This window comes from Phallusia mammillata, chromosome 6 (genome assembly GCF_965637545.1).
Source record: "Phallusia mammillata chromosome 6, kaPhaMamm4.hap1.1, whole genome shotgun sequence".
Classification (NCBI taxonomy): Eukaryota; Metazoa; Chordata; class Ascidiacea; order Phlebobranchia; family Ascidiidae; genus Phallusia; species Phallusia mammillata.
The window spans coordinates 3222994-3250100 of record NC_137257.1 but is presented as its reverse complement, the minus strand read 5'-3'; the positions used below and the strand labels follow the sequence as shown (position 1 = coordinate 3250100).

The following is a 27107-nucleotide window of genomic DNA, read 5'->3' as shown; positions in this document are numbered from 1 at the left end:
TTTGAACATGTACAAAATTGGCGAACTAACGGTTGCTGTTCAGATTAACTTTGGTATTTGCAAGGTAACTCTGGGATTTTTTTATCATATTTTTCTTTGCCCACCTTTAATACATTTTAATTTCAACTAACTCAGTGCAATTTGCGTCCGCTAATTTAACGTGTTTGATGTTTTTCTATGAGATAAACTTGCAATAACTCAACTCAACTCAATACCTTTGTTACCATAGACCGTGTATACCTGCGTCTCGTTGAATAAAGGGGTGTAGCCTACAACCTGCGTCTCGTTGAATAAATGTTGTGCGGCCCGTAGCGACGCTTGGATTTCATATATACTGCCAATCGAGTCCAATTATTCTATATTTTTTAAATAAATTATTGCGTCTGGTTCTATTTTTCAGTGACCAGGCAATATGTGGCTTAAATCAAATGAGAATTTTACTTGTAGTTACGTATATTTGATACGCACCAAAGTAAAATCACCGTGTGTTCGGTAATTGTGCGGCCTGCGATCTAATCTTGGCAATTGTATTTAACCCCACAGTGACAAAAGTTGGACGCCCCTGTCATAGACAACAACTTAAAAGAGATCCAGTTTCCTACCTCATTTAGATTCTAAATCATATTGTTTTAGATGCGGTTTGAAGTTCAGTAGGGGCCAAAGAGCGCCCAAAATCAAATTAAAACTGGAATATTTCCGCATAAAAGGCACTAAACCTAATGGACAGTTCAACGCATGTTTATAATTGCCTTGTTTTTCGGTGGTACTAAATACCGCATGTGGCCGCATGTGGCCGCATGTGGCCGCATGTGACCGCATGTGGCCGCATGTGACCGCATGGTATACCGCATGCTACCGCATGTGACCGCATGTTATCACACGGCAGGAATCTGTGAAGGACTTAAATATGCTTTTACCAAAAAATAATTTTGCGGACTTTTGAAAGCGCTGACGGTTAGAGCTATTAGGGTTGGGTGAAGGTTTGAAATTAAAATCAATCTAGAATCTGGTCTATTTTACCCCTAATGGGGCTGGAATTCTTACATTTCACATAACATGGTGTATTTTAAGAGGAATCACATGCGGTCACATGCGGTCACATGCGGTCACATGCGGTCACATGCGGTCACATGCGGCCACATGCGGTCACATGCGGTATTTAGTGCCACCCCTTGTTTTTTAGCTGATATTTGTGCTATAAGGCGATGCTAGCTTTCTTCGTAGATAAGTTACTTGATTGTCAATACTGTTCAAAACGTTTACGTCCTTACTGTGAATAACATTACTGGTAAGTGGAATAAAATCATACAAGTTTAGACAGTGATGTGTTTGGTTAGTTATGATGTAAATTTCCATCGTATATAAGTTAGTTAATTGTCAATACTGTTCAACGGGGTTTAGCCTTAACGCCCTTACTGTAAGTAATATTACTGGTACGTGGAATAAAATCACAAAAGTTTCGACAATGTTGTGTGTGGTTAGTTATGATGTAAATTCAGGTCATGAAAGTGAAACTGTTAACTGGCAGATTGACTTCATAGTATTGTTGACTTTGCTACTTGGTACAGCGAAAATCTATGTCGGCGTTTGTGTGAGCTAAATACTTTTTTCCCTATCCTGACAATAAAAAGTCGACAACTGACTAGGACCATTTATTACACCGTCAAAGGCTTGTGCGGACAACCGAAAATCAAATTGTACGAGTCGGTAACGGTTTTATGTCCAGATAAAAACAAAAAATGGGCGCATTTTTGTGCAGAATAAGTTCAATTTCAGCTTCAACGAAATCGCATCAGAAAGTGTGACAAAAAATGCAATAAAAGGCTAGCAGACTGTTTGATGCCCCTGGTTGAAGCTTGGCGAACCCCAACAAAGTTAATATCCTGGTGTACGCTGATTTCTTGGTGTTCGGTGCTGAGGCGTCCTTGGAGTGCCCTTGTAACTTCCAGCTGGGGTCCGTGGACCGCGTGGGGTATTTGGGGTCATTCGAGGACTGGGGGCGTGCTGTTTTGAGGCCCATTCCTGGGCGGCACGAGTCCAGTCGGCAGGGGGGACTGGTGCAGACGGTGGGCCAGTCCTAAAAAAATGTTTCGATAAAATAATGCCGCGTAAAAAGAAAGTTTGTCAACTGATGAAGACAACTTTGTCTATATAAAGGCCAAACATCCTATGTTATACATTAAATTAAACGACATAGTAGCCAATATATTCACATAACAGTCTGATTTAAAATTGGATTTCGAAAAAAAGTTTGGACAAATTGTGCTGGCATTTTTTTGGTGTTGTTGTATTTCAAAAAATACACGAACAAATTATGAAAGTTTGTTTTGAAATAGGTCACTGCATTCTTTCAAACCAAAAATCGTTTTGCAGTATAATTAGCGACGTTAAATAATGCAGATTAAGTCGATAATTAGTCCGAAGACTTTTGCTTTCAACTTAGTAAAAATGTATTGAACTTGAGTTTCTACGGGAAAACTCATTAAATAAAATTCACAAAGTTTCTTACTTTGGTCGTGGTGTCCGTTTAGGGGCTGTCCCTGCTGGCTGGGCCCATTTGGCTGGGGGCGCTTGCTTGGGAGGATACATGCCAGCGGGTGACGCCTGTGTACGTCCGTAACCTCCACTAGGGGTCATGTAAGGCGTGTTGGGGGTGTAGGGGTAGCCAGGTTGGGCCTGCGGGGTCTGTTGAGGAGTACCCTGAAATATAAATCAGGAATTTCATTAATAAAGCAAAAAATCGGTTGTTGTGACAATTTGTGTTACGTCACATGTTGATGACGTCAAACACTTAGAGGTGTGCTATTTTCAGTTAAGTTTATCCGATTGTTTCTTTAATATAAAGTGCTTTCCAAACTAGAGGTAACTTAAAAGCACCGCTACCTTTGGTGTTCGCGGTGTGTGTCTTTTGCTCCTTGGCGTGCTCGGAGTGATTGACATGTTCACTGATGCGGAACCAGCCGGCGTACGTGACATCATGTGACCTGAGATAAATTTATGTCAATGCAATGGCTGAAATCAGGAAAGGTGTAAAGTTTTTAAATCACGTTTTCAAATCGGGCCCCATTTACTGGTTTTCTGGTCAGTTTTTTTCTTTAGTTGCTTTCTTTGTTTTTGCAAATCTAAATTGCTAAAGAAGCTAAATTTGTTATGACTAGTTTTCAAAAACAGTGCCGCAACAAGTTTACATGTATGTTTAATTTGAGGTGTTTTCATCACGTTCTTTTTAATTTGCACAATTTGCATTGAACTCTTCATGCAGCGACGCACAGAGTCAAAAAGGCTTTTCGGAACAAATCCGTTGACTAACTTGATTTGATTGCAAAATCAAAAATAAATCAAGTAACGAGCAAATCTTACTTGGAATTGGGTCTCTGAAGTGCTCCTTGAACCATTTAAACAAGTGATTGAGATTATTGAACATTTGACCTCTGTACCGAAAGCCATCAGGCGAAACGGTGACGTATTCATGCTTAGAACGAACACGAGGCATGTAAGAGAGGAGAAACTTACCTGTGGAAATAATACAGAGTTTAAATTCAAATTTGCTAAGACTTTTGCAAGAATAAGAATAACAGCAATAGATAAAACGCTGGCAATTTTTCAGATTAGTTTTTGGGCTAATTCTCTAAATTAGGAACATATGATAAGCTGCAGACAGTGCACATTGTTTCGGCCTATAAGGTCTCATCAGTGCAGCTAATGACAAGAGATGGGTAGTATTTGCTATTGTAGCCATTCAACGGCACTCCAGTTTGTTGGGAGTAACAGGGTAAATAGCCATGCCTCGCTTATTTTGATAAAAATCTAGGGGTTAAATGATAAAAATTAGGGGTTAATTAATTGTATTTGTTTCTGTATAATTTAGATATTTAATTGTGACGTAATGTAAAAACAAAAAAGGTTTTCGGGGTCAGGTTAAGACTAATTTGGAATAATGCAAACCTGATTCGGGTCTGACATTATTGGGGCAATTTCACGTTGATAAATCCAACTTTCAGGCCTAGATTGAGTTTATTACAAAAATTCTGGTCCAGGTCTGGTTATAACTTGTGCTGGTGGGGCATACATTTGCTCCAGGTCTAAATATTAAACAAACAAACAAACAAACAAACAAACAAACAAACAAACAAACAAACAAACAAACAAACAAACAAACAAACAAACAAACAAACAAACAAACAAACAAACAAAATCAAATGAAGTCTTAAAGTAGCATTTACTTACCAGGAAGAGTTTTGGACGCAGTCATGAGGTATGGAATCCTAGATGGAAGAGCCTTCTTGGCTTGTTTCAAAAGATCTTCCATCACCTCTTTTTTACCCCCCACTTCTCTGTAATTCTTGTGGTTGATGAGATCGCGTGCATTTGCTGCCATAGGTTGAATAAAGCGAGCGATGATTTCGTCCAAGTCCTCAAATTCCTTTCAAAATTGACAAAAGGTTTAGAAAAAAATGGGTTATTTGAACGGATTGTAGCAACAAATTTGGTCATGCATGCCTTAAATGTTTGTTTATTGGTAATATTAGCTCGGTAACTTTTAAGCCATTATATCAGTCTTTATTATTGTGTTGGTCTGCATAAACGCTACAGGGCTGATCCCCGTATGTGTGTATTTTCCTTAGCTGACCAATGGTCGAACTGGTCATTCCTACTACGAAGCTGACATGTGCAGTATACGAGGCAGACAACGGTGCTTGCGATTCAACTTTCGGTGGCTCACCAATGAGCTACACCAGCTGGTAGACCGCGAGTCCCGAAAATACTCCAATCGTGGGTCCGAATCCCACCGCAGGCTAAATTTGTTTAGTATGTCGCTTGTCATATGGAAATGCTTGGGAGGCCAGCTGATTCGGTACCAAGAGTTCAGTGAGCCTGGCGTACCATAATTTATGTATGAATGTGCCGTGATCAAACGGTTGTTTGCATGTACGGTTCAGGGCTGATCGCAGTATGTGTGTATTTTCATATCAGCTGATCGATGGTCGAACTGGTCATTCCTACTACGAAGCTGACATGTGCAGCACACGAGGCAGGCAACGTGATTCAAACACTGAGCTACACCAGTTGGTAGACTTCTATCGTGGGTTGGAATGCTAGATTTGTTTAGCCTGTGCCTTGTCATATGGAAATGCTTGGGACACCGGCTTGATTTGGTTAACGCCTTCAATGGGCCTTGCACACTATGATCTATTATTTTGTCTACTGTGGCAGCAAAACATTTTTTTCTAAGCGTTCAAATCACCAAGGGGGCACAGAAAACATAGAAATAACTGCCTAAATGAAATTCCCTTCACCTCGTTTCCAATCCACAGTGATCGACCCAAACTGAACGCATTTTCTTTTTTCTCTTCCCTGATATCAATGTGGGCACAAACTCCTTCTGCTACCTTCCACGTGGCGGTCAGGTGATCGGATCCTGTAACATGATTGGACATTTTAGACAACCAATATCGAGTTTTTGCTTTTGCTATTTAAACACCAAAAATTAATAAGAATTAGGCAAAACGAAACACTTATCTCGCGGCATTTGCTCCGGCCGTTAAAAAAAGTTAAGCTCACATTTTAATCGGAGTTGTTAACAGGCTTAAACCAAAATGTAGCTGTAAACCTAATTGTTTGTTTTTTTAACAAATCCCGATTTATGACCCAAGGTTGGAAAAAACGCAGCACAAATTAGGACGAATGTAAAGCAATTCCATTTTATTCGAACTTAAGCCCTAACCCGACTCAAAAACCGATTTGAAACACCCGGTCCGACTTGATTTAACCCGTGTAAATTTCAACTCTGATTTAACCCGTGTAAATTTCAAGTAAATAATATAAACAGAAATATATCTTGTAAAAATCACCTTTGCTGCTCGGGCGTATAATCGTGTCTCCTTGGTCCATTTCAATCATCATCTTTTCGGCAGTTTTGAAATCGATATTGTGAAAGGACGGATGTGCTATAACTCGCTTTATATAGGCTGGTGACAACAATACGGAATAATTAATAGTTTTGGTTAAACACACGAAAAATCAAAATCCAAAAATTAAAGTACAGCGCTAATGGGGGCAACATTTTTAACTCACGTTTTCAGTCTGACAAAAAAACACAGCTTACTGGTTTGGTTGGTATTTTTGTTTGTGTCTTCGGACTTTTGCTTGTCGGCTGTCTCCGCTTCAAAATCGTAATACGTGTCAAGTTGTTGTTTCCATTTGTTTTCGTCATCTCTTAGATCAGAACCTCGACATGTGAGGTCGACTTGGAAACGGTCAATGTCAAGTTTGAGGATACGACAATGTATTGTCATTCCAACCTAAAAATACATGTTACTGATTTAGTATTTACCACAGGTTATATTTTTCTATAGCCTATACTGCTTGCCATGTGTAAATTGTTCCAAAAAAAATTGTACATGTTTTATAAGTTTTGCTCATAAGGTATTGGGTGCTTCAGTATTTTTGTTCCATGTGCAATTTTGTATTTTAAATGTATGCCATGCTGTATGTGAATTTATTTTGTTGCAAAGAATTTTGTATATCTCCTACCTAACAGGACAAACGGGGGGACAGACGATACCTATTAATTACACACCTAATTTGCCAAGCGTTTTTATGCAATTAACCGAAATATTCAGTTAAATGCAAGATTTTCCCAACAAACGGCTATGGTTGGAATTTACGCCCCCCTATGAAATTAAACGCATTATGCGATTAACCGTTTTTTTAAATTATTAATCTGTACTCACTTGAACTCTTTCCTCTGGGTTGTTGACCGGTTTGTCGCTGAGTTTATCTGTAGGAATAAAACCGGCGATTCCATTCTCCAACCGAACTCTCACTCCAACAGCCTTACCCGGGCATTCCCCGCTATCGAGATGCGACCACACCTACATAAAAATCATACACAGTATTTTTGGAATCAAATTTGACCGAGAATACGTGAAACTTCAAAACCAGCTAACACTTGTATAAAAGCTTTATAATTACCACCTTTTAGGCAACAATTACAATTTTTTTGTTTTTCCAAAATGTGCGTAATTTGTACAATAAAATACAGTCAAAAATAAAAAGAGTTTTAGAGACAAAAAAGTTTTTATTTTTTTGTCACAAACATTGTTTAAAACTGCTCTATCTTTTAAGCGAAGTTTTTTTTAAAAATTTACCCAGACAAGCGATTTTACATTTATTATAACAACGTTAAGCTATGCGTAATTTTGTACACAGTTGTAGACATGGTATCCTAACGTGGTGTTTTTTGCAACTATTTCCACCAACAAAACTCTTTCTAACCTACCTCACTAAGTTCGGCGAATCCGCCAGTTTTACAGAAGGAGCAGCTCCACAACCCTGTGTCTTCGTCCTTGTGCGGTTCCGCTTGATCGAGTTGCTCCGATTTAGGCCGTCTGTGTGCAATACCCGTGACCCGGCACGTGACCAACTTGCCTAGAAAAAGAGTAGTACGCCATCATAGACAGAAAAACAACACAAAACGCCAATTGGAAACGACAGACACGCTACGAAACAAAACATCTAGATGTAGAATGTAATAGTAAAGGAGTTGGCGGAACCGACCACGCTACTATAGGTCCATAGAATACAGATTCGCTGGTTTACACATTGGGCCTAGATAGCTTTACTTTCATGAAAGTAATTATCGACTATCACCAGTTTGAATGTGTCTTGGATATTTGCTTTATTAATTGTTGAGTAATAATAAGACTGTACTAAAAGTTAGCAACAAATATCTAAGGGCCAGTTTGCTCCACATTTTACCCAAACAAAACAAAAATACTCCGTTTTCCTACCTTCGCGGAAAGTTGAAAGGGTTTCCTTGGTAACGATTTCAAACTTTTCTTCAGATGTCGGTGGTCTGTAGGGATTCCGAAAATCCTTGTAACGACTATTTAGTTCATTTCGGATATCGTACAACGTAATACCCTTGTTGCCATATCCCTGAAACGCAAACAGTTTTTTGTAACAATGTAATTCAGAACAATTCCATCAATGATTTCCATCCAGAAAGGAATTTCTCCCAAGGGAGAAGCTTTTAAACTTAAGGGGAGGTATTGACTTTAATTTTTACATGTCTGGCAATATAACCTGTGAAGTTGATAAAAGACCCAATTTTAAATCATCTTTGTATGGTTCAGCACCTATTCTGTACTATTTTAGGGAGGAATGAAAATGTTTTAAATTGTTATGTAAGGAATTCGTCGAAAAAGGTTGGGAAAGCATAGATTTTTAAATTTCTTGAGATGCGGCCATGTTATATGACGTCATCGTATGAACCTCAAAGACAAATTAGTGTAAATCGTAAACCTGTCGTTCAAGTTCTTCTGCAAAGGCGTCCAAATCTAAATCCTTCAATCTTTCGGGGGATTCGAGGATTTCGCTTAAAGCGGATGAGGGGTTCGCGTCTTCGGCTGACTCGTCATACTCCAGTGCGTCTACAGCCATCTTGCGAGCCCATTCGTAAGTCTCGGGATGAACTCGAAGCCCGTCTAAGATTTCTATGTAGGCATCAGTGCTATATGTGAAATCACAAATATGATTGTTTGGTTTGGTTAATATGGCAGTATATAACAGTGGTTCTCAACCGGTGGCCCATAAACCTATAGTAATCCATGATGACCTTTTGGGTGGTCCACAGGACATTAAGTATTATTGGTGATAAACAGGAAATAGTTGGATATAATTTATTAAATGCTCAGTACAAGAAAAGCATATGCTAGTCATTGGTCATTACTTGTTAGCTTTCAGTTTGATATCACTCCGAGAAATTACGTATTGAAGGAATATATTTCAAGCCAATATGCATGTTGTGAATGCTTTCTTTATCCTTACTTAACAATCGACTGGTCCACTTTATTTATTTATTTGGACTGGTGGTCCATGGCTCAAAACGAGTTGAGAACCTCTGTACCATGACGAAGGTTGCAAAGGCAAGAAATTATGTTTTTCATACTGTTTCGGTTAATCGCATAATGCAGGTTCCGCTTTAATGACCGCCATTTTTTAAAAAAATCGCTTAATAGCTAGAAAATATAAGCAAATGGAATTGCACTTAGCCAGAATTTTTGTATCTAGCGGAGATAAGCAAAACAGTATGTAATTGCTTTGAAACTTGTTTGATACTTTCTGTAAAAAAACACATTTCCTATGCACTACTACACTAGTTTCGTTGTGTACATAGAGAGTTTTGGGCAGCACGTTAAGTTAATAAATCGTTATTTACCTATCCTCCATGATAGACTTGGTGTCAATTTTAATGAATCCGGCACAATTGATGAAAATTTTCGGTCCCATCTTACAGACTGTCACCAGGTTTGAACGATTTTCAAGTTTTCCATTCTTCTGCTTCAACACCTGCAGAAAAATTATAGATTATGACAACTTGTAAACCCTTTGAGAGGGTATAATATCTTAGTTGTTTTTTCTAAGTATCTGAATGAATTACAGGACTCATCCCGAAAACACTCGTGTCGTGGGTTCGAATCCCGCCGCAGGTTAGACTTTTCTAGCCTATACCTTGCCATATGGGAATGTTTGGCGACCGGCTGATTCGGTTTAACGCCTTGAATAGGCCTGGGGTACTATGATTTATACATTAGTGTTCCATGGATTAGTGTTCCATATACCAGTATGAGCTATCTTAACTAGTTATTTTGTATATGTTTCATTTTTGTGTTTTTATCAACTCGTTTATGTGATTCTATTTGAATAGGTCAATAATACTGTTTTACATTTACCATACCAGTCAGTAGGAAGCCCCTAAAAAGTTTTTATCTGATCCAGCACCAATATTGCTGTCTGCGTTTGATAAAGCATGCCAAAACAACTATGATGTCAATAAATTCAGGCTTCTAATTTTAATTTTAGAAATTCACATTCGAGGTATAAAGCACAATTTACAGAAAAAAAATATATTTTTCCAAACCAACACAATTATATCTAACAAATTGGTCTTAGAAATGGTGATGCTTGGTATCTACTTGCACTGGCTCGTTTTTGGCCCTTTTTGGTTGCCTAACCTTACCTTCAATAGGTTGGCAGCCTTTCTCGGTCCTAGTCCACACACAAACTGCACAACATTAGCTGTGTGAGGGTGTGTGATGGCACGATTCACATCTACACCAACTTCGTTTGCACGGAACACGAACTCCTCAGCTAAGGTTTCCAGCAATTCGTCCTTGTTGAGCATGTCCTAAGATAAAACAAGGAGATTATAAGGTCCAGTTTGAAATGAGTACATTTTTATGACATTATTTAACATTTGGTAAGACCACGGTTAGCCAATGCAAAGTCACACATATAGGGCAAATTACAACCGTTCTTTTGCGTTAATAATGTCGTTGCCAAATTAAACACTCTTATGTGTTTGATGCGTTCAATAAAACCCCTTATTTGCTGCACAATAACTACACAAGAAAACTAAGTCTAAAACTGTTTTACAGTTAAGTTTCACAGTTTTTACAAATTTCGCGTTTTGGTCGGATTCGGGCTTACACCAACGGATTCGGTCCCCAATTTTAAATTTACTTTAAATTCTCCCCATGATTTTTGTAAAACATCAGCCTATCATTACTGGCAAGAATAGGTGCAAACATAAAATAGCAGTGATTAGTTTATGGACAACCCAGCTTACTTGCAAGGAATGCAGTTTGAGGCAGGAGAGGTCTTCATCTGTTGTGCAAAGTTGAGAAAACTCAAGTAGTGGGTCTTGAAGTCTTCGAGCGAGAGATATCGCTTGACGAAGCTCGTTTGGAAAATGACGAAAGTCGGTCTAAGAAGCAGAGGATATTTAGTTTTAATCAGAAAACTTAGAATTTTGCGTTTCAAAGAACACATCAAAATCGTGTCACAAAAAAACGCAAAAAAGTCAAACCGCATTATTTTTTTATGTAAATGCGCAGGACAATGCATGTTTAAGTACACATAATGAGTTATAGTTTATAATCGACTTTATTTTACGTGTGGCATGGACGTGTGCGCTTAGAATATGTGAGTAGTTCACATTGGGCAAATTACAACAGCCTGTAAAGGCGTCATACCACATCAAGTCAGTCTCCCAAGCATTCCCATATAAGAGAAAGACCGTTGGCATTTAAACAGTTTGGCTAGTTACTTATACCGGTTGAACATTGCAAGTGCTATTTTGACAGCTATTGCTTCTTTGATTTACAGTACACAACTGACACTAAAGATGAACATTTATTCATAACTGTATATTTTTCTAGCTTGTGCCTTGCCATATGGGAATGCTTGTATAGGTCGGTTATTTACACAAAAACACCCCTCTATAGTCTTTTCACCTCATATGTGTTATAACTAGAATCGGGGTCAAACTTCAGGTGGACCAAGTTTGGATTAATATCTAACATGTGTCCAAATTTCAATAAATTTGAAGCACTTTTTCTTGACCAAATGAGCGTTACAAACCAGCGTTAAAAATTTTACGTTTCGGGGGCCTGTGGGTGAACCGCTGGGTAATTTGGGGTCAAACTTCAGGTGGACCAAGTTTGGATTAATATCTAACATATGTCCAAATTTCAATAAATTTCAAGCACTTTTTCTTGACCAAACGGGTCTCACAAGCCAGCGTTAGACAGAAAAAAGAAAAAAAGAAAAAAAAATACGGACAAAAACAATATGTGTCCCCTTCAGGGAAGGGGACCCATAATAAAGCTCAATAAACAAGATGACGAATACAATAAAGACAAAACAGTGATGAGCAAATGACCTGCGCTCTTGCTGTTGCAGCGTACACCGACGACAGTTCATTGTCCATTAATTCTACAGCCACATTCGACACAATACCCTCTTGTTCTAGTTCTGTTACGCATTGTCGTACATCCTCTTGTAATGTGGTTGCAAATCTGGAACGCACAAATCAAAAAAGTTAAAAATGGAATTTAAAATTCTAGTTGAATGTTAAATGCAGAAACCGACCGAGGTGGTTTATTATCACCTCATATACATGCAGTAAACCTAGGTTAATCCGGACCCGTTTGGACCCAAAAAATTGTCCGAAAAAGGCAATAACACAAGATCCGGATTAGCTGAAGTCAATATTTATTTAAGTCTTACCACATTGCAAACCAGTACCTCAAGTTTTGTTCGAATTAGGCAAAGATCCGCATTAACCACACCGATTCCAACCTATGATTTCTTTTTTCCGATTTTTTTTATTTTACTTCTCCTCTATTTAGAACGTATGGGACTATTAAAGGATGACGTCATAATTAACTTTTTATTATTTTCGCGCGTGGGAATGTGACGTAATAGCTTTCTGACGCAACAACTGTTATAAAACGAGCATTTTTTACAAAATCTAGGACTTGTTGATCACAATTTCGCGTCAATAAAGTCATTAAACTGCGAAAAGTCAGAAGAAACACGTAAACATTTTTAAAAAAGATTTCTACAAATTAAAATTATATTCTTAAGGAAAAATCAAAACCTATAACTTGTTAACTACAATTTCGCGTCAATTAAGTCATAAAGCTAAAATTTTGACAAACAACACTTTATTTCACTTTTACCGGTCTTCGACTCCTATCACAACCACGTGAGGTCGCCTTTTCGTCACAAATTTCTTTATAGCTTCCATGTCCTTTTGTTTCTCTTTGGCCTCATGTTCGTTCGGTGAATTCTTCCTGAATCTCATTGAAGGCAATCTCAAATAATCCACTACTTCACCGTTACCAGCCACAACTGCTGCGAATGTTGCCATGTTCCTGAAATGGTACGGATCAATAAAAAACAAGATTTTTATGTTAACGTTTAGCAGGAGTCATAAAAATGTTGTTCTTGCTGTGATCTTGTAGCTCGAATATATCGAGTATTTATAAAAGGCTAATTTGTCCTTGTAAGCCAAGCAGTAACTTTAAGTCCTTAAGAAATGAATAAAACTCGTAATTTAAACTTTAAAATAGCTCGTTGCTTGGTGGATAAAGACTATAATGAACCTTACATGTAGATTTAATAAGACGTATTCCTCCCTAAAAACGTATCCCACGATAGAACAGATTTTAGACCGCTTATGGGGATGCTTGGTGACCGGCTGATTCGGTATAACGCACTTAATAGGCCTGGCGTACATATGATTTATACATGAGTGTGCCGTGATCGCTGGTCTGCGTGGACGCTACAGGGCTGATCCCAGTTATGAATTTCTGTTCATTTTTAGATTGTATGATATATATATATATCGCTGTAACAGCATCACATAGCTTTTATTCAAATGAAATCTATTCATACTAAAATGTACATGCGTTACATATATGTGCCCCAAGAACTAGGTTAACTATAAGGGCTAAACATTTCACTAAAAAAGATTTTTGCACTCGCAAGGTTGCACGTTCTAATCCTTCCTCTACCTACTGCGTTAGCATAGCCGGAAGGCGGCGTTTCTACAGACAAGTATATAACTGTAAAACAGCTTTGAAGAAGTTGTACCTGTCCTCTGAGTACGAGATAGCCATGACGTATGTCCCCACTCTGGTGTCGTCATCCACGTCATCAAACTCACGTTCTTCCACCAAATATGGAGCGACACTTAAATAGCTGCGCAGTTTCAAACCACATTGCTGTGAAAGAGATGACACTTGTTAAACACACGAATGACATTTTGTACTTCTTTGAGTAAAAAGAAAACGTACCTAGAAAGACATAAGCAAATCTAAATATTAATACATTTAAATATCAAAAAGTTTAAATCCAAAAGTGTGCTTCTATTGGCTATTAAAAATCAAATATAGGGTTTATTCGACTTTTCCGGATATAGAACCCTATAAACTACCCTTCTTTATAACAAATACATTAAGCAAATGGTCGGAAAAAAGAAATATCAAATGGCACTTTCACTAATATCAATTTAAAATCATAGACACTGGTTTAAAAAACGCTGAATTATACAGGCAAAAATTTTGTATTAAATCTGTAAATACTTTAAAACATATGAATATTCTATGCTATAAATGTATAGGTGAAACTTTTACAACCTTTCAGCTATTAATTTTGAAGCAATATAAGTTGTGTGAGTGTTTTAAACCAACCCACCTCCTTGATACCGTCTTTGGCCTCGTTGCATAGAATCGTCCGAATTTCTTTGGTCATTTCCACATAGAGAATATTGTTCAACATAAATTCTACAGCTTTGCTTCGTTGGGCATTCCACTCTTGTACAAGGTGGCTGAATTCGTCCTAAGCCAAAAAAGGGTTTTAAATACACAAAAAAGACCAGAGCCTATGGCCCTAACCCATATTGCTAATAAAAAAGATTGCTTTATTACTGCCGAAATAGCCAAAAATGGCAAGATAAGTCAAAAATATAGATTGCATCGTTCGATCACTTTGCTAGTTTTACCGTTGCTATATATCAGCACATTTCGTCTACATACTTCAATCAATTACTACTTTACAAAATTAAATCAAAAAAGATACCTAAAGCATATGTGAAGTCATAATAAAACAATATTTCAAAATAGTATTGAATCTAATTCTAAACGAAGCACATGGTACTAAAATGAGATGCCAGGTGCTTAGCAAAACGCTTTGCTTGAATTAGCTTTTTCAAATTAAAAATGTTGAATATTATATGAAACAAGTGCTTCCTTACCCTGTAGTAAAGCTGTTTGATTTCTTCAAAGTAGGTTTGAGCGCTCGGTGCATCTTTCATATCAACATGGAACTTAACACTGAGGAGACCTTCTGTCTCCGCCTGTTAGAATAAACACATGTGATTTAGAACGTGACTAATACTACATCTGTATTAATGAATTCGGTTAATCGCATATCGAATTCGCCTTGGTTGCATGCAAATGACCGGAATATGTGGTTTAACATAGTTTTTTCTCGGTAAAAAATAGAGAATTTATTTATTTGCATACCGGTTAATTGCATGAGGATTGTGAATTTAAAGCTAATAAAAAGCGTGGGGTAATCGAATGTTCTGGGTTAATTGCTTTAAAAAGCTTGGTAACTTGGATGTACCATTAACAAAATTGCTATGTATATGCGAAAAAAGGAATACCTAAAAATCGAAACCTTTAGGTCATGAACGTACAACCATTTTTTAACTTCACGTTTTTGGGGATTGTGGGTAAACCTCTGGGTCATCCAGGGGCCAACGTCGGTAAACTAACTATGTGTGTTAAATTTCGAAAAGTTTTAGCACTAAATATATTTATAGACGACAAAACAACATTCGGGTAAACATCGGTTAAACCGGATTTGGTTAAACCTGACCTTTGCCTAATTCGGACAAAACTGGGAGTAGAAATGATTTGTAATGTGGCAAGACTTTAACTAATCAACATCGGTATATCCAGGTCTTTCCCATACACACAACAATTTTTTGGTCCAAACGGGTCCAGATTAACCCAGGTTTACTATATTTATCTTTAACGAAAGGACCCCATAATAAAAGTGGCTTATAAACTTACATTTTGTATGTGAAGAAACTGTGGCCCGCTCAAATCCTTCACCATTTTGTTGCTCATCCATTTGAATCGGAAACAAGGATGAGATTCGTCAATTTCTTTCTTCCCCTTCTTCGTTGGTTGGACGGTCAACTTGGCTCGTTCAGTGAAAGTTTGACGTACGCACTGACGTACAAGCGGCTCACGTGCTAGTTGCATGGCAACCATGTAACGAGCTCCCTCTAATACTGCTTCTCTGTTGTGATAAATGTATGTGTGAAGTTGGTTTACTAGGGCAGTGGTTCCTAACAGGGGAGGAATTTACTTTAGTCTGTACATGTGGTTTGTAAATAGACACTTAAGCTCTGGGAATATAACCTGTGAAGTTGATAAAAGACCCAATTTTAATTGATCTTTGTATGGTTTAGCTCGGGGGTTCCCAACCAAGGCCCATGGCCCCCCAGGGGGGCCACGAGCTGTGTTCCGGGGGGCACAGGCGTAGATTCACAAGAAACACCCACTAAAAGTCATTTTCACTTTAACTTATTCTCGAAGTTAATGGACTATTTCACATACTATTTGTTTATAGTGAGGTTTATCATGCTCATTTACTCTATTAGACCTGTTTCAGACCAAAATTAATACTGCATTCCAACGCGAAATTGCTATCTACATTTTAAGGGGGCCACGGGTCCTACATGGTAACTTGAAGGGGGGCACAAGGCCAAAAAGTTACTTTAAGGGGGCCATGGTCCACGAAAGGTTGGGAACCACTGGTTTAGCATCTACTATGTAGTCTATTGGGAGGAACCGAACTGTTTTGAATTGTTGAAAAAGGTTGGGGACCACTGTACTAGACGTTATGCATATAGAGTAGTGCATGAATTTCGCTGAAAAAAACAGAAAGGCATTTCGTAATATTGTTTTAGTATTTTGTGGACAGTGTGCTGAAGTTAAAACAGTCTTAAAATCACAAAACTGTAGCACGGACTTAAAAAGTAACATAAATAAGAATGAAACTGCCAGAGAACCTGTGTATATAAAATACTCTCAGTACAGAATATGTCGGTTTAACACAAGTTCCATGGCAGTTATATATTTAAAAAAAATTAGTTCTTTAACCCTACATTTTTGGCAAATTCAAATTAAAACGTCACAGCAAATTCTAAAACCGATTTTATGACTACAACAACATACATAATCGATCGTTGTATTGAAAAGACACAACTGTACACGGATAACTTATTAACATTCAGCGGTAACTTACTTAGTGCTGAATTGTGGACAGACAAAATCTTCCGCAAGATCTAGTGGTTCAGCTGGATATTGCTCTGTTTCGTGACGTTGATAATTATCTCGAAGATTTTCACCGAATTGTTCTGGTGTCAAACCGAACTTGTTGGCGACACCACCTGGTAAAAGTAATACCAACAAAAATGATTGCTTTTGAACTAGTATCTCTAAAACTCGTAGTTAAAAAGCATTGCATTAGGAGGGTTTGAAAACAAAATGTCAGTGTGTACAACAACTTATTGTCATGCAAACCAATGGTTCAAAATGAGTAAAAAATACATTTTCCCTATCTAAAACATGTAAAAAATGCACTAAAGTTTTATATTTTACACATTCTATTTGTGGTTTGTATCCTTCAAACAGTGATTTGCAAAAAAAGAGTCTGTTGGTGTGTTACAAGCCTAAACTACTGCACGGCCTGCTCTAAAACCAGAGTATACGTCACATTAATGACGTCATAGCACTGATGATACTTACCCAGTCCTGCGTTAAGACACACAGTGTACATATCTCGGCGGGAAGCCTGTTTGAGATCGGACGCCTGAGTAGGTGCTTCACCCGAAGGTGTTTCCCCCTCCTCCGCGCGTTCCCGCTTGCGTTGAATCCGTAGTGCGTTCTTGTGAATGGAAACAAAAGTTGCTTGCATGTATATTTTGACATAAACACCTTTTTTGTTAATGAGCATGTTGCAATTTGCTGTGTTTAAACGACTGAATGTGAAACAATAAAATGCTCACGTGCAAACAAGGGATGGCTTTTCAGCACTGATGTTTTTTACCTCTTGCGGTTTTGCAATACATCTAAGTACAGTTTCTTTAGATTATTATTTTTTTTACCATTCTGTTTGCACATGTTTCAATTTCGTAAAAGACAAAAGTCTCAAAATGAAATGCTACGAATTGGCCAAATCCGGATTTGTGTTTCAAACAATTTAAGCAACATTTTTAATTGGCCTTGGACATCTAGGGTGAATCCGAATTGGGACATATCCAAAAAATGTGCAATGACTGGTACCCTGGTTTAAACAAAAGCATTACCTGCATTTTAGGGATATCTCTTCCATAGTGAAGCAGAAAGTGCCCATACACATCTCGTAATTCCTCCATAGTTTGAACGGTTTGAATTCTAAACAAGTTAAATTCACAACAAAAAACGCATTTGCAAATCCAGTTTTACTACCAGTTTTATGGTGCTCAAAAAAATTAAACCCCTTTGAGATTGCAACAGTACTCGTACAAAACATCAACAAAGAACAAACAAATATTCAAAGTGGATCAACATAAAAAGTCGGATTCAGAAATTACCTTTCAATATCTGAGTCTGACAAAGCACGAACATTGTCACCCAGTGGTTTATCTGGGTCGGCTGATATCTGTTCGTACTGGTAGGTTTGCATCTTTTGTAATAATCTGGTAAGATTCGCTTTTCTGTTGTTCAACTGAGTCCACTGAAACAAATAAGTCAATTGCATACATTTTATATTGCACTATCTTCTTAGAAATGTTTACTACATACAGTTTCTTCATATTTTTACTGGAGATAACAGGTTGGCTTGTTTGATAAGAAAATGGGCTACAGTTTACATGATTTTTGTGTCCGGACTAGAAGAGTTTGGCAGATTTGGGTTCTAAATTTTACTGCAAGATGAGTGTTTCACACTATTTTTCAGGTCATGAACAGATTTACTAAAACCACTTTAGATTCAGTGTTGAAAAGTATTGGTTTAAATGTTTAGTACAGAACAGAGTTTCATGATTAAGTTGATGCTGTGCCATCTTGCAAATATTCCAACAACACAACAACAGTTTTAACTTTGAGCTTTGTCACCAAACTACCATCCAGTCACAAGCAACCACTGTAAGGGAAGGCAAAAATCGAAGTGCTCTGGAACACTGAACAACCAAACGGGGGCCCATGGCAGTATAAAAGTGCGTGAGAGATCAGAGATAAAATTTTTGCCAGCTAAGTCAGTGTATATTACAAGCCGAAAAAAGATTAAACTACACCTGCAGAATAATGTTGGTTTGAAACACTTCTTAAAATGCAAGAAGTCACAAAAATATTTAATTGGAAATGGTTGCAAGCTAAAATGTTTGGAAGGCCCTAAACAGACATTTGCACAGAAAAGAAAAGTGCAAACAAAAATTGAAAAATAATATGCACAAAGGAACACTATGCACAGACTCGAAAAGTAGTTTAATCATAAACATTACTGCCAAGGTAGTGGTGTATATAGAATACATCGTGTAGACGTTTCACATGTACTGATGATGACAACAGAGATTGTCGAAACGTCTACACGATGTATTCTATATACACCACTACCTTGGCAGTAATGTTTATGATTAATATGCACAAAAATCTTACTTTCTCATCCCAGTGGTAAATCTTGTTCAGGTCGTGAATATTTAGCTCAGGTTCAACATATTCCTTGCGGTAGAAAGCAATAAATGGCGTCTCGAATTGCTGGTTACGCATAAAATTTAAGGTGTCCTGTACAAAAATATGTATATTTTATGCCAATCTCTAGTTTACCGTCAATAGTATTCGAGCAACTAAGACTAACTGTTGTTTTGCACTGAGTGTTATGATGATCATTCATTCAAAGTGTAGACATTAGTGAACATTAACATACCTGTATTTTTCCCACACAAGATTGTGGTTTTCTGTTCAGGGATGACAATACTGATGCATTAAAATTTGAACCAAAATCTTCAATTGGATCCTGCACAGAAAAAAACATAATTAGATATTTCTTACCAAACCTCAATATTCTGATATTCAACAAATGCCCACACAAGCTATATATACAAATAACAAAAGTGTGCAGAATGATTTATTGCCGATTTGTAAATGTCAGATACATTACCTGTTTTGACAAAGTAGATTCAACAAAGCAGTACTTGTAAATCCAATCTGCTTCCATTTCAAGCTCACTTTCTTCTGCTGGTCTGCAAAGCAATTATAAATTGAGCTACATGATACTAGTTTGTATAGTCTTGAAAGACATATTAAACTATTATACAAGCTTTTCCAAAAGTGGATCTCTGGTATTACTGTTGTGTTAGTCAAATGTCACAAAAATGTAAGTGTATTATTAGTGTTGTGTAAGTATGTGGAAAATTTTCACATACATGCAGTTTACATGACATGTTCTTAAGACTTAGGCATGTTGGGAGGATAAATCAAATGCATGTTAAAGACTCCGCTACTAACCAATAAGTCATTCAATGTTCATTTAGGTTTTCTTCTATGAGCAGAAGACTTTAAACATATTTGACTAACAACAAAGCTAACAACAATTACAGCACCGCCCATATGTCTCTTTTACCCAACAACGCTAAAACTAATAAAATACTTATGGCATATGTATGCCATCACGGCCATAGTTAAATGCCTATTGTGAGAATTTAATAACAGCTATTATTTTACAATATCTGTTGGATTTTAAGGTCTTGGCTTTTCGCACTTTTTTTGGTTTCTAAAATCGAAACGCTTTACCACATAAAAAAGCTAAAACTTTGTTGCTTGTTTGTTTAGGAAAGAAAGTGTGGTACAAGATTTAACAAAAACAAACTGACCAGTACAACAGGCGAAATGCGCTACATTTACCTGACAGGTATGGCACGTAATTGAAACCTCTCAGGAATATCAGTGCTTCTGATTTCTGCATCAATGTCTGTGTAGAAACCCTTCTCTAAGGTGTCAGGCTCCATAACCTGTTTGGAGATGTTTATTTGTTAGAAAGTACTTCTTGACACAACACATCATACAAAACTTACATCAAAGATAGATTTCTTTTTGCGAGCTTTCTTGCTTTTTTTCTTGGCTCTTCTGCTTAGCATTTCACTGCCTTCTGCAAGTTCTTCATCATCAATCTAAAGAATATACCATGAGTTGTTGAAAATAAGTTAATTTTACCTCAATATATTACACACGTTCCACCACCTTTTTGGCAAAAAGGTCACCAAAAAAACTATTTTAGGTTCAAATTGTGTAGGTAAAGGTATCATTGAAATGGGCAATGAGTAAACAAGACAAAAAGGTGTCAAAAATATGTTCTCTGAATTTCTCCTCCAATTAGACAATTAAAAATTATTCTGCACCTGCTCATCATAGTATGTTTCTTCATCCATGTCATCTCCTTCATAATCTTCATTGTATTTTTCGAAGTCAGCGTAATCGAAAGTTCCACCAAAAATGTCTTGCAGATTTTGAAGTGCCCTGAGATGTCAAAAATAATAAATCCAGCAACAAATACAATATAAATACACTCAGGCCTGTTTTGTCTTACAATATGGGGACAAAGTTGAGGTAGGTTACTGAATAAACTCAATAACATTATTTTGACAAATGTGTTGTTTGTACCACTGTTCCGCATTCTATTCAAGTTGATTTCATCAGGGTTATATGATTGCATTTTCGCACTTATTTAATAAAAGGATGACTGTAGGGTTCTATGTGGGTGTCATCAAGGCTCATAATTGCCTGTAAAACTACAGCAGACTTGTAAAGCTATGATACTGCACCATACATAATTTTGTCGAAACCTTTTGTTACACAGCATATCATACCAACTAGGGATGTGCCAAAACTGCAAATGTTCTGTTTGGTCGAGCACCGAGCATCTCACTTTAATGCTTGGTGCTCGGTCGTATGTTAGCAGGTCATGAATATGCAAATTTAACGCTTGGGTCAGTTTGTGCAACTGCTCGGCCGAGCACCGAGCATTAAAATCAGCAATGCTCTGTGCCGAGTACTCGGGTTCTGGCTCAGCTCGGCCCATTCCTAATACCAACCATACATGGACTTTTACATGTAACAGCAACAAAACTTACGAGTCTCCCTTGCTTCTTCTTTTCATTCCCTTCTGTGGTTTGCTGATTGGTTCTCCATTATCATCCACAATAAAATCATCTACATCACTTTCATCCGATAATTCCTCTTCTTCAGCGTCTCCAATCAACGGCATTTCAGGTTCTGGATGTGGAGCCTGTGATGTGAAAAATTGAACAGTAATGTTATGTGGCAAAATGCACAAAAAGTATTTAAGGTATAGTGCATACGTAACTGATAAACTAACTAAGTGTAAAACAACACAGCTCTGTGTACAAAACTTGGAAACAGTAAGATCAAATGCTTTTGACAGAGGTACATCAGAGCAGTGTGTAAAAAATGTTAGATTATATCTAGAAATAAATATGTTTACATAGCCAGTGAATTCTAGAAGCGAACTTCAATGAAATAAAAGTTTGCAGGAATTTTTGTAAATTAAAATCCCTGTTTAAAATGTTAAGGGAGTCCTGATATAAAAACAATGCTAGTGTGAATATAATACTTTACAATGGGCTTAATGTTATAAAACTTACATACAATAGTGAAATCTTGAGAAAGCTTTATATTTTAAGACAAGTTTGGTTTAATATTTAAATTCAATTGCCATGTTTTCTTAGGTGTTTAGATTTTTTTATAACTAAACTGAATATATAGTCAAGAAAGCATTGTACCAAACAAAGTTGACAACATATGTTACCTGAGCTACATCATCATCTGCTGGCCCATAGAAGAGCTGATCCTGGATGACTTCTTTTTCATCCTGTTCAGCATCCTCTTCATCTTCATCCGACGAAACTGTGCGGAGTCGAGAAAACTTCTTTCTTTTTTTCAGCTTGACTCCAAGATTCTCCTCAATCAAGTCAAAGTCATCATCTTCGAGTCTGTGGTCACGTTTTCGTTTCTTGTGTTCTGGGAAAAGATTAATGGTACAAATTAGACCGATATAAACTAGACATAGACAGATATCGTTTCTTTAAGGCTGATAATGCTTATTGGTAGGTATTTGGTATTTTTAAAGCCGATATTTTATTTGTAGCAAAAGACATAAATTTATATCTTTTCCACGGCAAATAAGAACAGCGTTTAAAAATTAGGTTGACTGTAGGACAGAGTACCAAAATTTAAAATTGTAAGGTCACGCTGTTAGCATGAATGACAATAACCCCGTAAAAATAGAACTAACGAAATCCATGCCTGAGCATCAAAGCTTTATGCCAATTTCTGTGAAATCGATTAGTGACTGGCAAAGCTCAAGACAGAGACATAGTTGCATGAGGCAAAAGTGACCTAGTTACAAATGTGTTGTTCATTGGCCGTTTGATAGGAAAAGGGTGATACTGATAGTCAGTAAAATGTCAAATATTGGTGACATTGTGGGTCTGATAACAATAATCTATCTATACCTAGTATAAACATCACTTAACATATATACTGCAATATACCATAATAAACATAGAAATAAAGTTAAAACTTTTACTGATTATTAAATACAGTTTTGTAACTTTTATAATCAATTGTCCTGTACTAAAATTGGTCTTGATGACAGGTTTGGCCCAAATTTTGATTTTTTTAAGGACACATAGTATAGCAAATAATGTGCATACAGAAACTGACAAAATAGAAATAGACAGATTGTAAGATGCAAATTAAGGCTGAGTTACCCGAAATAATTTTTTAGTTTATTAATATTGAAGGCAAAAGGTTCAGAATTTAAGGGATGTTCTTTATTGTTGTAAAAAAATGTGATTGCTTTTTTCGTCATGGCAAATTTTCCAAATGAACCCGAGATTTTAATGCTACAAATATTTCATACTTTTTTCAACATTTTCAGCATCTGAGTCTTGATCTTCATCCTCAGTGGAATCAAAACTATCATTATCGTCATCTGCTTCTTCTTCATCGTCAACAACATTGTCATCCACCAAGCCGGATATGTTTCCAGTGTCGTCTATCTCTTTGGCAAGTGCTGAAACAATAGTAACAACTTGATTTGTAAATACATTGAAACCTTATAACTTGGTAATGGAGTGATACGCCATTTACAATGGCAGTAACATTTGGTTACTGTTGATTACAATAACAGTGAAATAGTGATGCAAGCAAAGATACTGATGTATTATTATTTACACATACAGCAGCTAAAAGTTCACCTAATAATGCCTATTGTGACTAACAATGAATGATAAACCAAATATTTACCAAAATTCTGGGGGTAAATATTTGCGATGTAAATCAACTTGAGGGTATTTTTTAACTAAAAGGTTTAGAACCAATGATCCACCCAGTCTGCAGAATATGACAGTTCCCAATGAGATCCTGGGCATGCAGGGCCATTATGTTCTCCATGTGTGCAGGCATACCCTCGCAATCCGCAAGCAATACCAATTATAACTAGAAGGGTGGCTTAGCACATATTGCCCTTGAATATACACTATAACCTATTTTAAAACATTAATATATTTCCTATGCTTATTTTGTATTGGGTCCCATATTAGCCATCGTCTTTTATAACTTTAGTCGTTTCTGCAGGCAAAAACTCATGGGTCCCCACACATGCAAAGTTGAAAATAATGCAATCCAAGAGATAACCATGAGAAAGTCGGGTGTTGTAAGGTAAAACACAGTGATCGGCACTGGGCTTAAATAATAATACTATGTAGAATACAAACTATAAAATTAGATTCACCCCAGATATTGTTTGAAGTATGTCCTATTTAACGTTTTAAAAAACTGACCCATTTTAGGGGGCTAGTAGGGCAACTAATTGGGTTCGACACACAAACAAAAAAATATATAAAAACCACAATGACTCAATCAATAGTATATACTGCAAAATTTCAGCCCAATCCGCCAATGTTTAAAATTTAGACCACTAGAGGTGTTTTGAGCAACAACCGTTATTGTTTCTGACGTCATAGGGCTGTCAACAAGCCACTAACTGCCATGGCGCAAAAACAACCACCAAGCAACCCACCAACGAGCAACATACAACTGGTTGCCCTTGTAACACTATTGTTCCAAAGAAATCTTTCGTTTGTGGTGCCCAGTAACATACAAATACGTTTTACACTTTAGGGCAGGGGTCTCCAACACGCGGCCCGCGGGCCAGATGTGGCCCGCGAGGCAATTTTCCGTGGCCCGCCGCGTCATTAGTAAATTAAAAAAATAATAATATCCTGTCAAATATGACCATCTGTTTTTGATTTACTCATCCGTCGCGTGTTTAACAAAAGAAAAGTAATGAAACTTTAACTCACACCCATATAACACTACGTTAAAAAATTCAACGTTTGTGATGCATAATTGTGATGAAACAATGCGAACTTAGTCTGATCATCAAAGCGTAAACTTCAGAATCCATTAAGTTCTTTGTGTTTACTGTATAGCAGGGGTCGGCAACCCCTGGCACTTTTTTATGGCACGCCAACCGATTTGCGTGTTAATATTGAAGTAACAATTAAACCTGTTTCACTGCTTGTTTTCAGTTTTTTCATTCCATTGTGTTAAAATTCAAGCTTACATGCACAAAACACTCTGCTTCCTCTTTATTATTGATATCAGCTGGCACGAACCATTATTATTTAGAAAAACGATGGCACGCGAGGTCATTAACACATGGAAATGACAAGTAAATTGGCACGCGTCGCCAAAAAGGTTGCCAACCACTGCTGTATAGGTTTAGCTTATGGATAATGAACATTTACGTTTATGAAGGCGAACCAACATTTTATTGATACTTGAGTGGGCCGCATAAATTGTTTCAAAAGCCTAGGATAGTGGTTTCCAAGCCATTTCATTTTCTTAAGAAACAAATTGGACTCGCGGTCCAAGATAAATTCAATGCTAAAGCCAATCAAACACCTTAGAAAAACGAAGTTTTAAGCTGCTTAAAGTAATTTTCAGATTTACCACTACAGCTTTTAGGATTCATTTCACCTAAATATGATTTGCTTGGTAACACATATCAATGATCTAAGAGCGGTTTGTGACATCACAGACAAAACCAAGATATGAATTATGCGCAAACAATTGCTTTCATTGTTACTTGTGGTGAAATAAACAAGCCTTAAACACGCAAGTAAGATTGTAAAGACAACCTCTTGGAGGTCGACGAAAATAGCGCCGTCAACCAGTAAAAAACCAGAGACTTTGGTTTGGAAAGATCTGGCCAAGAATGATAGAGTGGTGTAGCGTGCAGTTGCAAGATCTTTGAAAGCGTTTTGACATCAAAGGGCGCATATGGCCCGCAGCTTCAAAGCAGTTCGAAAATTGGCCCAGGACAAACTTTGAGTTGGAGACCCCTGCTTTAGGGGCTTGTGGGGTAAATGTTAGGACTACAGGGTTGAACACAACAATCGACACCTATAAATGGCATACTATACAAGAAATCCAAATTTTAGCCAATTCTGACACTGTTTAAAAACTCACCCATTTTAGGGGGCTAGCGGGGTAAATACTGGGGTTATTAACAAAAACAAAGTGGGATGCACATCTACATGAATATATCTACCATCTGTGTAAATTTCAGCCAAATCCATCAAACATTTGATGGAAAAACGAGTCGGACAAACTTTGGGTAAACACACCGATTTTAGGGGGCGAGCGGGGTAAATACTGGGGTTATCAACAAAAACAAAGTGGGATGCACATCTACATAACTATATCTACCATCTGTGTAAATTTCAGCCAAATCCATCAAACATTTGATGGAAAAAACGAGTCGGACAAACTTTGGGAAGAAAAAAAAAAGAAAAAAAAAGAAAACAATTCGAGTAAAATCAATATGTGTCCCCTTCAGGGAAGGGGACCCATAACAAGTACAATGCAAGTGAGATACAGGAAGAGGCAGTACTTTATGCTAAATTTCTGTGTGCAAACCCAAATTTTGTTTAAAAAACAACTCGCATGTGCTGTGTCATACTCTGCAGACTGATAATAATCTATGCCATATGCAACCATGCTTGTATTCCCTACTTAATTCATTGTCTTATATGCCTAAAAACTGACATTTCTGAAAACATTGCAATAAATTTAAATACAATCCTATTCTATCAAACTGTGGACAACTTAAATTTCAAAAATAATTCAGTTCTGCTATTCTGGCGCATTATGTATACAACCCAAACTGCTATGGCATCGAACCTTATTGTTTTTCAATTTACATGCACCCTGCGTAAAAAATAGTTTTACACTATATTCCATGCGTTCTAATCTAATCTTTTCTTCTTTGAATGTTTCCAACGTCTTGTGTCACGGTATTCTTTGTATTTTATTGCATATTGTTTATGAAAAGTATATATACTTTGAAGGTATACCTTTTTCATTTTCTTCTTCGTCTTCACTATCGAGTACAGTCCGACCTCGTTTCACGTCATATTCCTCGTCAGAAGATTCTTCTGCCTCGTAATCCATATAATCAGCCATGATTTATGTTTAAGCCACGTTTCTACAAGGCTAAAAAAGTGGCTGCAATATAAATGGAAACCGGAACTTGATGGAAATGTGTTGAAGTGAAACGACGAAAAACGAAGTTTTTGTGATTTACACCTTTTCAGTTGTGAAGTTTAA

General features: G+C 37.1%; 1 protein-coding gene across 1 annotated transcript; it reads right to left on the bottom strand.

Annotated features, from left to right (window-relative positions):
* Positions 1-1639: 1639 nt before the first annotated feature.
* Positions 1640-27030, bottom strand: LOC145232069 (transcription elongation factor SPT6-like). The gene is made up of 35 exons (XM_080096571.1): positions 26855-27030; positions 23353-23505; positions 22237-22448; positions 21542-21696; positions 20810-20927; positions 20486-20581; positions 20316-20422; positions 19573-19654; positions 19339-19428; positions 19071-19196; positions 18008-18150; positions 17741-17828; positions 17181-17319; positions 16678-16822; positions 15435-15666; positions 14609-14710; positions 14050-14193; positions 13447-13577; positions 12531-12725; positions 11729-11864; positions 10634-10771; positions 10025-10192; positions 9224-9354; positions 8308-8515; positions 7794-7941; positions 7283-7431; positions 6735-6875; positions 6107-6302; positions 5853-5969; positions 5298-5419; positions 4228-4423; positions 3361-3513; positions 2884-2984; positions 2510-2700; positions 1640-2077 (listed from the first exon to the last, which is right to left on the bottom strand). Exons 1-35 carry the CDS (start codon positions 26961-26963, stop codon positions 1876-1878), a joined length of 5064 nt encoding a protein of 1687 aa, XP_079952697.1. The 5' UTR covers positions 26964-27030; the 3' UTR covers positions 1640-1875.
* Between the last annotated feature and the right edge of the window lie 77 nt (positions 27031-27107).